Raw genomic sequence first — 12,349 nt, forward strand, 5'->3', positions numbered from 1 at the left:
TCTGTTTTTCCCCCCAGATCATTTTTTTCCTCTACAAATAATTAAGCTGTTTCACAGACACGTGTACCCAGTGGTTTTTAACAGTTATTAAGCTTTTATGGTATTATGATAACTAATAACAGGTGCTGAGATGTTAAACGTGACATCCAATGTGACTAAACCAAATGTGATACTTTCATAAATATATCAGCAATGAAGTTGCTCTTTATATTCTAAAGATTCTTTCTTCACCATTTTTTTCTAAGATTTCCTGGGCCCATAAAAAGGCATGAAATGACTATAGGGTAATTGGCCTGAGGATGCACCTAGAATCTCTTGGGCAGAGAATGGTCAGGAAAGAGTGATCAGATGAACAGTTCAGAAACGGGGTACAAGCATGCATCAGATTGGAAAGAAGCAGTAGTTAGGATGCAGGAGGTACCGTTCCCCATGGGAAAGGCAAGGCAGATAGTCCAGAGAAATTGGCAGGAGAAAATGAAGGCAGGAGAACACATACATAATACAGAGAAGATACCAGAATCTAGGACAAGCTACCTTTTAGACACCAAGTTTCTTACACCTACAGTGACCAAGACGGTCAGGCCATATCTGTTGTGTCTACATCAGTTTTCATAGCATTTCCTTTCATTCTTAAAGTGTCCTGGTTTGGAAAAGAACGTTTATGGTCATGTTACTTACGCCCTGGCACCCTGCCAGTGGGGACAGACGTCCATACCAAGAATTTGATAATATAGAGCCCAACAGTAAGAATTACTAATTGGATGTTTAATCAGTTGGAAGAGAAGAGTTTTGAAGAGAGAAGATGTTAATAAGCTATTGCTATGTAACAAACCACCCCGAAATTCAGTGGCTTCACAGTAAGCCTTTATTATTGTGTATGAGTCTGTGGATCAGCTCAGTGGTTCTTCTGGATTTATCTGTGCTCCTTGTGTGTCTGCAGTCAGCCGTGGATTCTTGGGTAGGGAGCTCTGCTGATCTCGACTGAGCTGTCCCCGTGTTGGGGGTCAGCTGGCTGTAGGCTGGCTCTAGAACAGCCTCCGTTGGTATAGTTAAGCTCTGCTCCACATGGTCTCTCATCTCCTTCAGTGGGCTTCCCTGGGCTTGCTCACACATGGCCATGATAGGATTCCAAGAGAGAGAGCAAAGGTGCACAAGGCCTTGAAGCTCACAACTGGAGCACCGTCCCTTGTGTGCATGCCATCGCCAAATCAAGTCGCCGTGCTAGCCCAGATTCAGGGGGGTGAGGAAACAGATTTCACCTCTTGGTAGGAGAAGCTTCAAATTCAAGGTGCTCGAGGCATGGGCGCAGAAAGAAGTAGAGAATTGATCCAGTAACGCAATTAATCTAGATGGGGCTGAGCGGTCTCTTAGGGGAGATTTGAGATGCCTTTTAGGTAGTTTAGAAAATTCTCCTGAAGTCGTAATGGGATTGAAGTACTATTAGCAATCAAGGGATGTGTTGTTTTGTTTTGTTTTGTTTTGTTTTGTTTTGTTTTAGTGACCCAGGGTGTATAAAGGTCAGGCACACTCTAAAGATAAGAACTGGGTGTTTTATGAGTGACAGTTGGAGGGGCTTACCACACAGTACTCTCAAGCTGGTATGCATAATAATGACCTGTGTAGCTTGTTCCACACGTAGATTTCTGGGACTCACTCTCAGAGACTGATATATTTTTTCTCAAGTGAAGCTTAGGAAACTGCATTTTCACAAGTTCTCCAGGTGATTCTGATTCACGTGGTCAGGAAATTATACTTTGAGAAACGCTTTACGTAGTAAACAGGATACCTCACTGACTTGCCACCCTTGGAAACCAAAAGGCATCCTTCTCTTCCTGTCAATTACAGTGATAAGCTTGGTCTTTGAGGTATCCACGGTTGTCATTATTTGGCCAAGTGACCTCAACCTGAGGTGACTAGGTGTTCCTGAAGACTCATCTTCAGTTTAAAACTAGTAGCCATGCTTCACTAGCCATTAGAGCCTTCCCTGGGAATTCCCATCCAGTCTGACCTGCAAGATCATGGCTTTATGATCAAGAGGCTATAGCAATCCTTAAGACTGTTATGATTGGGTTTGGACTTGAACTGGAAGGAAGGGCTATGAGACAAGTGAGGGCGCTCTGTCATAAAGGCCTGTCAACCCTTTCTATGATCTAGATAAACGTTCTCCGTGCCATTCCCATATAACCTTAATTTCTGAAGAAGAGATTTCAGCCACATGGATTTTATGATATTCAAGGCATGTAAGTAAAGGCTGGCTTGGGTCTGCTTTGGAGACAGGAGAGGAAAAATAAAAGCAAGTTATGACAAAGTTGAACTTGCTTTTGTAACTTCTTGACAGCACTAAGTTCTGGAATAGAAATGCAGTACGAGTTCAAAGTTCCAAGGTCATAGAGCAGGTAGAAGTCCTCCAAGAAAGTCCCTTTGATAGAATGAGAGTCAATACAGACAGCAGTAAGGGTATTTGTGGGGCTTCACCAGGTGATGCTCCCATATTGTTGACTTTAAAACTTAGAAATAACCCAAAGGGGCAAGGCTGCAGCAAAAGGGCTTAGTGATGCTCCAGGTGAGGCATTTCCTTAAGTGTGTTGTGTGGGACCTAAGTCTGTAAAGGGTCTGTACTCTAATGACTTTGTGAAACTCTATAGTGGAGTCTTACCATAGAGTTTCTTTCCTGAAAGACTGCTATCAGCTTTCATATACTGAATCTTCAAGATGGGGAATGCCACATATACCATTTCCCAAAATTATCTGACCATGGACTCTAGTCATTTTTCAGGGCTTGTTCTCTGTAGAATACACTTTCAGAAATATGATAACAATGATACGACAGTTTTAAAACTACTGGGCGTGTGCCAGACACCCTGTCACTGCTTTATAAATTTCATCTTATTTTATCCTCACAACTTGCTAAAACAGGCACTAATTTTATCTCCATTCTGCAGACGAGAAAACTGAGGTTCAGTTTAAGTCATTTAGCTTGTCAGCAAGCGGCCAGGTAAGAATCTGATTTCAAAAAGGGACCATATCAGTTACCTCACCCCAAACATGGCGTTTTAAGTTCACTCTTCTCTCATACACGTTAGCTGTGCCCTTGTATTTAGCACTCACTGTGTATCGATCACTTTTCACAAGAAGACTTGTTATTCCTGTAAGCAGCACTATTATTATAATCAATCTGGGTCCTCTTGAATAGAATATAATAACGCAGTGCATTTCTGCAGGATTGTAGAAACGACGTGTGCCAGCCCCAGACTTAGAATCGCTAAGTCACGTGCTGTACCCCATGACCGTGCTTTACTGTGTTTGTGAACAGTGGCAAATAAACCACTCAGCACTTGCCCCTTCTACCTTGTTTAGGCTGCAGTTGGAGAGGGATTAATTTATGCTTATTGCACACAGCAAGCTAAAACCCATTTATCACAAGTTTTCATTCCCCAGCAAAACACACACAAACCCACCTACTAGTGCTAGGCAAATTAAGCCATGCATCTGAGGCTGTGTGGAGCAATGGCAGTCCGGTGTATACTCAGGCACAGATCAGCCAGCAGAAGCCACCCCCGGGACCCAGAGGCCAGTGCTACTCAACTTCTCACCGCTGCTGCCTGCTTGCCTGCTTCTTGCCGCTAAGCAGTGACTAAGTGATGCAGAGATAGGGGTGGGGCTGGGAGCGGAGAGCACACATGTTAGAACTCAGGATACAGAAGCTCATTTTCCCAAAGTAATATGCTAATTATTTAACACTGTTAACGCCACCTGTTTATGAATGATGATTTGAGTGGGAGTGGTTTAGAATTGAAAGAGCTCAGCTTGTGATGGGTAGAGACAGGAGGGGGAAGGGAAGAGAAGGGAAATAGTGTCCATTTGCGTGTTTGCTTTCTGTGTCAGTGAGAGCCTGGCTAGAGCAATTTCCTCCCTTTAGTTTTCCGTTCATTTCAAATGCCAACCCTTTCAAGCAGCCTCGGTGTTCTTCCTGGTTGCTCCGTAACACTGATATTCTTCTGCGTCTTCTGCAAGAGTGTTTGGCTGGGAATCAGAAGCTCAGCTAATCAAGCTAACCTGCCTCTAACCGTCCTTACAGTCTGGAGCTCCTCCCTGAGCCTCCCTTTGTTCCCTGTCACATTAGGGGTTTGCATTAGAAGATGACCTTTAAAATAGCTTTCCAGTATTATTTCCATAAGTATGATGACGGTATTGTGATAATGTCCAGAGAAAGAGAGTGAGAGAGACCTTATCTTTTAGACTTACAGGTGAAATTGTACGATCACTGAGATTTGCTTCAACATAATCCAGTGTTGGGGTTTGTGGGCACTGGACGCGGGTAGAAATAACATTATCTGTGGGTTGATGGTTGTTGAAGGGTGGTGGGTGCATGAGGCTCCATTTCTCTATGCACAACTACCACCCATAAATACACACATATGCATATAGATGTGCGTATTCATGTCATCCATGTTGAAAAGTGAATGACCTAGGATTCTAATTGGTCCTTTGAAAACTTAATCATATTTTGACTTTGTCACTTGTTAAGTTGCTTCTTGTGCTCTGCTTTTGCCCTTCATCCCCATTCTCAGAAATATCTTTTTAAATTTCAGGTATCTCCTGCTGAAATTAGCCCAGGATTGAAGTATATAGAAAATTGTGTGTATGTGTGTGTGTGTGTGTGTGTGTGTGTATGTGTGTGTGTGTGTGTGTGTGTGTGTGTGTGTGAGAGAGAGAGAGAGAGAGAGAGAGAGACTTGGTTTAAGTCATAGTTCTTCCATTCACTATTTCTGAGTCCTTTGGAATGACACTAACCAGTGAGGCCCTCACTCTTCGTGTCTGCTCAGTGACGATCACCACCCCACCTTCCATTGGTGAAAGTCAGTTGCAATAATGTCTGATAAATGGAAGGTGTTCTTTCCCTCCTGACTTCCTGCCAATAGTGGTATGAGTTCTGAAGCATTTCTGGACTCCTTTGCACTGTGTTTGCCTAAGTAAATGAAAGAGACCTTAATTTTTCGATTTCGAGCTGGAAGCACATTTGCCTTGGGTGTTCCATTCAGTGAACCACTCCTGTCTCGTCACACACTCATACCTCACAGCTTAAGCTCTGCTTGACTCACAGAGGAGAGAGAATCACAGAGGTTGCTTCATTTTAGTGCTTCCTAAAAGCTGATTCGACTATAATAACTAAGCCCGTGTTCTGAGAAAAAGGGCTTCACTTGTGTTTTTCACCCAAACTGGTACATGGGATAGGCTTCCCAGTAGTGGTTACTGCATGGCTGGGAAGTAAGTCTTCAACAACCAGACAGAGCAGAAGCAGTCTCGGGTCTTGTCTGAAATCATCAACATTACAGTCACCTATTCTTGAATTTTTTACCTGGGTGACCAGAATGTTGCGCTCTTGGCTTTCAACAGAGAAAAGCCACGGAAAATGGTGCTTAAAGGTCACCTGAATTTCTGGGTATCAGGCTTTGCTTAGATTGATGGAAGGTAAAGGTCCGCATCCAGGCTTCTAAGGGGTACGTGTGGCTTTGCCTTTTATGCTGGAGCTATGCTACGTTTGCAAAATATCACTTTTCTAGAGGGTAAAAATTAATTGCAAACAAAGTCATTAAAGTAGAGGAGGCTTGACCCTGAGATAGAGGAGCAGGGTTTGGAGGCAGAGAGACGTGTTCCCCAGAGCTGCACGCTACAAGCAGAGTTAAGGAGGGAGAATCTTCTATGGCTGCCAAGGCATCTGTTTGGCCCAAGTGGAGAACTCACTGCCTCTGAGAGGCTGCCACCTCCTGGCGCGAGCTGTCAGGACTTGGGCAAGTTATGGAGACGACCCTGGACTGCACATTCCTCCTCCAGCATCAGAGCAGCTGCCCTTGTACAATAGTCACTTAGCCATCAGTTTCCAAGTGCAAAAAATGTAAGCAACCAGTCCTTTCTCTCATATGGCAGTTGCCGGGATAGGCGTTAGAGGGGTTGGATCATTCATAAAAATATTCCTGTTGATGTTTTTTTCTGGTTTTCTGCATTGCTTAGTGGGAAAAGCTTTCATTCAGAGTGTAGGAAAATTTAATACTTATATTATTATAAATATTGATTCAAAGTAATAATAGCAGTAGCAATAAAAGCTAAGATTTATATAAAGGTCTTACTATGTGCCTAGCACCGTGGCCAGTGCTTTACATACATCAATTCATTTGATCCTCACAAACACCTAATGAGATATGCACTTTTATTCTCATGTCACCCTATCAGCCACATGAAGGTGAAGTAATTTGCCCAGGAGCTCACAGCCAGCACATGATAGAGCAGGCCTTGAATCCAAGCAGTCTGGCTCCAGAGTCTGTGCTTTAAATTTTCCACTGCGCTTCTTGAACAGGCCTGCTGGAGCCTTCTGGGGGCTGGGACAGGCTCAGATGCATCTGCATGTCAAGCCGTGTGACATGCGTCTTGTGTGTACGTCCCACGTGGTTTTCCGGGACTCACCGTACCTCTGTGTGAACAGTGCAAGCCTGTCGCAGAGTCACGCCCACCCACCTGCCTGCTCGTGACCATGACCATGCCTTGCTTTCTCCCCTAGCCCCGCTGGTGGACCTCACTCCAACCCATAGTGGCTCCGCCATGCTGATGCTGCTGTCCGTGGTGTTTGTGGGGCTGGCGGTGTTCGTCATCTACAAGTTCAAAAGGTGCGTGTCCCTCCGTCCGTGTCTCCCCCCTTCCCCCTTCTCCCATGACAGGTTCAGAAGCATTTGTCGCAGCGATGTCCGTGTCCCGTGCACAGCAGTGATGGTTTCTGTTAATGTTTTAGGAAGATCCCGGGGATTAATGTTTATGCCCAGATGCAGAATGAGAAAGAACAAGAGATGGTCAGTCAAGTCAGTCACCCTGAAAGCAGGCCCTGTATCCCTCAGACCGAGCTCAGGCGGCCTGGCCAGCTGATAGATGAGAAGGTGGAGTCCCAACTCATAGGTAAATGATTCCTGGCAGCCCTCAGCTGTTCGGCCTGAGTAGTCAATGGCTGGCTCTCTCTCTAACCCCTTCCTGGCTTGACGTAACCACTTTTTCTGCTCTAACACCCCTGAGAGAAACAGCTAAGATGCCTCTTTCCCTGCTTCTTTCCATTAGAAAGAGAAAAAAAAAAACCTTTCTTGCTCCTATGTTTTTTTTTTTCTCTTATGAGTTTATTCCTCTTTTTTTCAAAAACCCTTGCTGAAACATTGGGCTTCAAGTGTTCATGGTCAAAGAGCAAAGTGTTTGTTCTAACAATATACAAGAAGGGCAGGCCTCAGAGGCTGGACCTGCTGGTCTGGAGGGCTGGGCATGGTCTGAGGGTGTCTAACGACCAGAGCGAGCTGTGGCAGCCCCACCTGGAGACAGCTCTAAGGAGGGCACACGGCTCCAGAACATGCGTGGAAGAAAGACAGACCGATCACCCTGGGATTGTTTTAAATCTAGCAGTAATCAAAAACTGCCCCCCGGGAAACACGGAACCTGAGAATTCAAGAGCCATGAAGTTGGCAGAACTTATCTCAGGAGTGGGGTTTCCTGAGAGAGAGTGCTGGAGGGTTAGACTGTCACAGAGCAGATGGGCAGATTTCTTCCTCCTTTTCACCTGTGCCCTACCAGGAGTCTTAAAACTGGATTTCAGCGTAATTCAGTAGGGCTCACTCTCTGTCTGGGGAGGAAGCATGGGAAGCCAACAGCTAGGTATAGAGAGTCTCAGGGTCATTGCTAAGTTCTGCTGTTTATTGTGGAGGGCATTTCCCAGGAACTTAGATAAACCCATGGGACCACCATTGTGATCCATTTCTCTCCTTGTCTCCTCCTGTCTGATGACCCTAGGACTTGAAGCTGTAAATGTTCCCATCTAGACCCTGCATTGCTGACTCTGATGGATAAATTATTATATAAGCATTCATGCTTCACTCTGATGTGATAATGCCAAATCACCTAGAACGTCCTATGACTGTTAATCTGGTACCTGGGGGAAAAATGAGTTCTTAAAGGGAGACAGAGCCCTCTCTTTAAATGAACATGGGAACGTTCTGTGGCTGTATTAAGGCGAAATTTAAATGTGCTGCCAGGCTCATATCAGAGGTAATAATAACAATAGCCCCGCATCTGGTGTCCAGTTTTCACAGTGTGCTTCCTCTTATTTGGGGAGACGGTGAGAAATGCGTAATTGCTTTGGGTTAAAAAGAAAAAGGCTTTTCTGTCTCCAAGTCCAGAGAAGCGTTTACCCTATTTACTTCTAAAGCTTCTAAGTGCATTTTTGTGGGTCATTTGGTTTTCAGTCCCATTTCCATGGGGTATGAAGTGCAGCTGCTGTTTGCTTTATTAAAGTAGCAATCCCTCCTTCGCCAGGAAGAGCTCCCAGCACGTTACACCGTCTCTGACACCTTTCCATTGCCAGTGTCATTAAATGAGTAAGTGTTACACGTTTTCTCTTAGGAGAGTAGCTTTACCCTCCCCTTCCTCCCCTTCTACTCAACCTGGTGACTCATCTCTCCGATTGCAAAGAGCAAGACACGCCACTCCACCTTCAACGCCAAAGCGGGGATCTGCTGGGGCTCAATTTGCCATTTAAGGAAAACCCCCAAAGGCTACAGGCGACCTGCTGATCAGGAAAGAATTTCGCTCTTGTCAAGTGCATCCTTCTCCATGACCACTAACTTTGTGTTTTTTTTCTTTGTTGTTCTGTTTCCTATTTTGCCAGGAAGTATTTCCATAGTTGCTGAGAATCAAAGCACAAAAGAAATCCCTACCTATGTAAATGTTTGACTGGAGGACGCCAGTAAAAACAAAAACAAACAAATAAAATAAAAACAATCAAAATCTAAACAAACAAACAAACAAACACTCACTGCATCGGGACTTTTTAATTCTTCAGACACAGACAACAAGGGTTTTTAGCTTTAAGCCTGTGCATGTGGACAGTACCTTGAGAACATGCTTGGAGGGGCAGTGTACAGGTGCTCTATTTTAATGGAAAAAACACTCCCCTCCCCCTTTCTTCTCCTCTCTCCTTTTTCTGATTGGTTGTGTTTGTAGAAAATTCCTAACATATACAGGCCAAGGAAATCTGCATGTATTTTTGGAAATATTCTTGGCTCTAGACTTAACAGCTATTTTAGCTCTACAGGCTGATGGGTAGATTAGCTACCCCAGCCCTTTTCACAAGACACAAAGACATGCACAGGAGTTTGAAACCCTGGGCTGTTTCTCTGTTCCACTTTACTTGTTGCCATTTTCCCCTTCTAAGTTATCTTCGGGAGCTCTGTTGGCCGGCAGGGGCCACAGGTTGCCTTCTCCATTCTGTACGGCCACAGGGACAAAGAAGCAAGTTCAAGTTCCATGGATGCAGGCAGAATAGGGAAAGAAGGAAGGCAGTCGGGCAGGAGTGTCAAAAGTGGACCTGTGTTTCCTGTTCCCCCCTTCCCATCACGACAGCTTCCCCTTGTAGCTTTTCCTACTCCTGCCCTGTGTAGAAAACAGAATCCCAGTTACCCGCATTCTTACCTTCCCATTTGTTTGCTCTCCACGTGTGGTCGTGATCTGTCAATGTCTTTGTGTCTCTTCCTTCCAGTCCCCAAGTTATCCTTCAACTGCTCCTGCCTTTTCTTCCCAAACATGTTGCCAGATTCTGGGCATTCATCCTGATGTTCTTTAAATACTAGCCTCGCCTCTGGCAACCCTGCCTCCACCACCCAAAGCTAATGATCTCTCTGTCAACTTTGCACACGCCCATGCATGCAGCCTACATACACACTGACCAAGCAGCATCCTGCCCTGCAGGGTTTAGCTTCATGTATTTTTTTTTTTGTATCCTCCTGTAGACCTGCCTCTTCCAAATATCCTTGCCCTTCCCCCCTGGAAACATATAATGTGTGTGAAAGAGTTGAGATATGCAAAGCAATTCAAACCTGGCCCATGTACCTTAGAAAAGAAAACATACAGATGAATAGTGGTTTTGTCACACCTTAACAAAAATCTCCTGCAGTCAGATTCCAGAAGATTCTTGTGAGAAATGTTTTGAACGTGTTACTATGTGGCAGGGCAATTTCCTCCTGTGATGGTTGCTATTACCCAGTATTTCCCCTCTCACAGTAGAGTGAAAATATTTGTAAAATGAAACCAATGTTAAGCAGAAGAAGAAGCAGGTTAATGGATTTGATGTTTGAGTGTCAAAAAGTCTTGAGATTATACGGAGGTCTTGTCTTATATTAGGATGGGATTGTGATTATTGTAAGATGACCCTAGACTTCTTACATGTGTGTTTTCTGATCTCTGAGCATAGTATCAGCAAAGGAAAATTTAATAAGCATAAAGAGGAGGAGTTATCAGACTCAAGCAGGTGGGCTCAAAGCATGAAGAAATCCCAGTTCTCCCAGGGCCATCATGAAAGAAGGTCCAGAGAAAGAGGGAAACAAAAGTATGTGAAGCAGGAGCCCTTGGAGTATTATGGATTGGATAAAGCCCACTCTAAAATGTAGGAGAAAGTGGTTTCAAAAGACCTCTCAGAGTGTAGCCTCCTACTTGGCCATGTCCCCAGGCCAGCGTCAGGGTATCGCAGGGCCCTGGGGACAATGGGGGTGCCCTAAAGGTCCTGACAACCACTGCCCTTGTGTAGCTCAAGTAGGGGAAGAGTGGCAACACTTCAGTCAGAAGTTAATCAAGCAGAAGATTTTATGGCTGGAGATGCTCGGTATGAATCTGGGAGACGGATTCTGCCTAAGGCAGCCATCTCTTTGTAGAACTCAAATGATCCTCAACCTGCCAGGCTTCCTATCCCATGGGAAACATCCTCATTGAATCTCTTCAGTTGGAGCCTCCCAAATTTTATCTGGAAAACAGAGTGTTTGGAAACCAAAAGAGGCTCATTCACAACAGTACAGGGAGTCCTCAGAGTTGCAGTTCAATCATTTTCATTGTTAAACTATGAAAAAGGGAATAACACTCAATCTAACACAGTGCCTTGCCTAGAGTAGGTATTAAGAAAGTTGTTTGTTGAAAGAAGAAATGAATGAATACATGAGAAGACACAGCGAAGAAGGGCTTGTAAGTCCTAACCTAAAATAGAGGTGGACATGAGATGCCTGGCGTTTTGGAAGGTGATCAGAGATGGCTGGTTCTACATTCAGCATCTCCAGGGTCCTCATGTGCCTCTCCTCAGAGCTCCCTCCCACCTGTAGGAGACTAGTGAGGCCAAGTACTGCTCAGAGGGGACCTTATTATTCTTATGATCTAGCTCGTTTCTCAAAGCGTGGTACCCAGACCAGCAGTATCAGCATCACCTCGGACTTGTTAGAAACACAGATTTTGGGTCCCACTGACCCCAGACCTACTGAATTAGAAACTCCAGGGTTGGGGCCCAGCAATCTGTTTTTACAAGCTCTTTGGGTGATTGTGAAATACACTAAAGTTTGAGAACCACTGTACTAGGCCATGCCAGCTCAATCCTGAAGAGAAGGTAGTAATGAGGAGCTGCCAGTGGGAGGGACCCAAGTGCCTACCTACTCAACAACAGCAGGTGCAGACACAATGAGGAGTTTGGTAGGCTTGAGGCCAGAGGAATGGGTGGGGAGGGATGGATGGGGAAGGTAAGATTCAGGGCAAGCTACAAATCTGATATTGCAATGTTTTCCAAAATCCCAGAAGGCAAACTGCGTGCTCTACCCTGAACGACCCAACCAACGTTTTCTCCTTTGCCTTATTTTTGATTGGATTCACTGTCCAAAATGCAGAGGTTTGCTTTGCTTTTTTTCAGAAGTTCCAAACAGCAACTTTGAGAGGAATGGGGTGCTTGGCAGCTGTGTTTTCCAGGATTCCAACTGAGCATTGAAATTCCCCCATTTGCCAACTTATTTTTATAGGAAGCCAATTTAAAAAAAAAAAAAAAAGAAAGTTTTCTTATAGTATTGAACTACTTCTAATTTTAAAATGACTTTTTTGATGTATTTTTTGTTAAATACTATGTAGTGTAATGTATAATTGCTCTTGTTTATTGCTTTTACAGTCATATTTATTAAACAGATAATGTCTCTGAAGTCTATGCCTCAAGGTGTTTATTTTATTCCAAACTTCGGTGTTCAGTCCAGATATAGAAGCGATGCATCTATAGGGTTTCATAAAGACTAATTGCATGAGAATTTAGTAAACGCTACAGGTTTGAGGGGTTTGGTTTTTGGGGAGTTTTGGGTTTTTTGTTATCAACGTAGGATATATATTCTACTACCTAAATTCTAACCTGCATTTCAGGTGACTGTATAATATCTGTTGCTTTACTGTTACTTTATTCTATAATATTTAAAAAAATCACTCCAAGCTGTTTACATTGGAATGAGTAACATTCTCACTGTTGTTCATTCAAAAT

The 12,349-nt window shown here is 44.1% G+C and overlaps 1 protein-coding gene across 4 annotated transcripts in view; it reads left to right on the forward strand.

The window, feature by feature from the left end:
• SORCS1 (sortilin related VPS10 domain containing receptor 1) overlaps positions 1–12,015 on the forward strand; it is a 559,183-nt gene extending 547,168 nt beyond the window's left edge. The window contains exons 25-27 of one of the 4 annotated variants that reach the window (XM_060034102.1): positions 6,557–6,662; positions 6,785–6,945; positions 11,744–12,015. In XM_060034102.1, the coding sequence (XP_059890085.1) occupies positions 6,557–6,662; positions 6,785–6,945; positions 11,744–11,811 (335 nt within the window). In that variant the 3' untranslated portion in view covers positions 11,812–12,015. Of the gene's footprint in view, positions 1–6,556; positions 6,663–6,784; positions 6,946–8,427; positions 9,000–11,743 lie in introns of those variants that run through there. The other 3 variants (XM_060034103.1, XM_060034105.1, XM_060034104.1) reach the window with 3 other exon arrangements.
• Positions 12,016–12,349: the final 334 nt, after the last annotated feature.

The sequence above is a fragment of the Delphinus delphis genome, chromosome 16 (genome assembly GCF_949987515.2).
Source record: "Delphinus delphis chromosome 16, mDelDel1.2, whole genome shotgun sequence".
NCBI classification, from domain to species: Eukaryota; Metazoa; Chordata; class Mammalia; order Artiodactyla; family Delphinidae; genus Delphinus; species Delphinus delphis.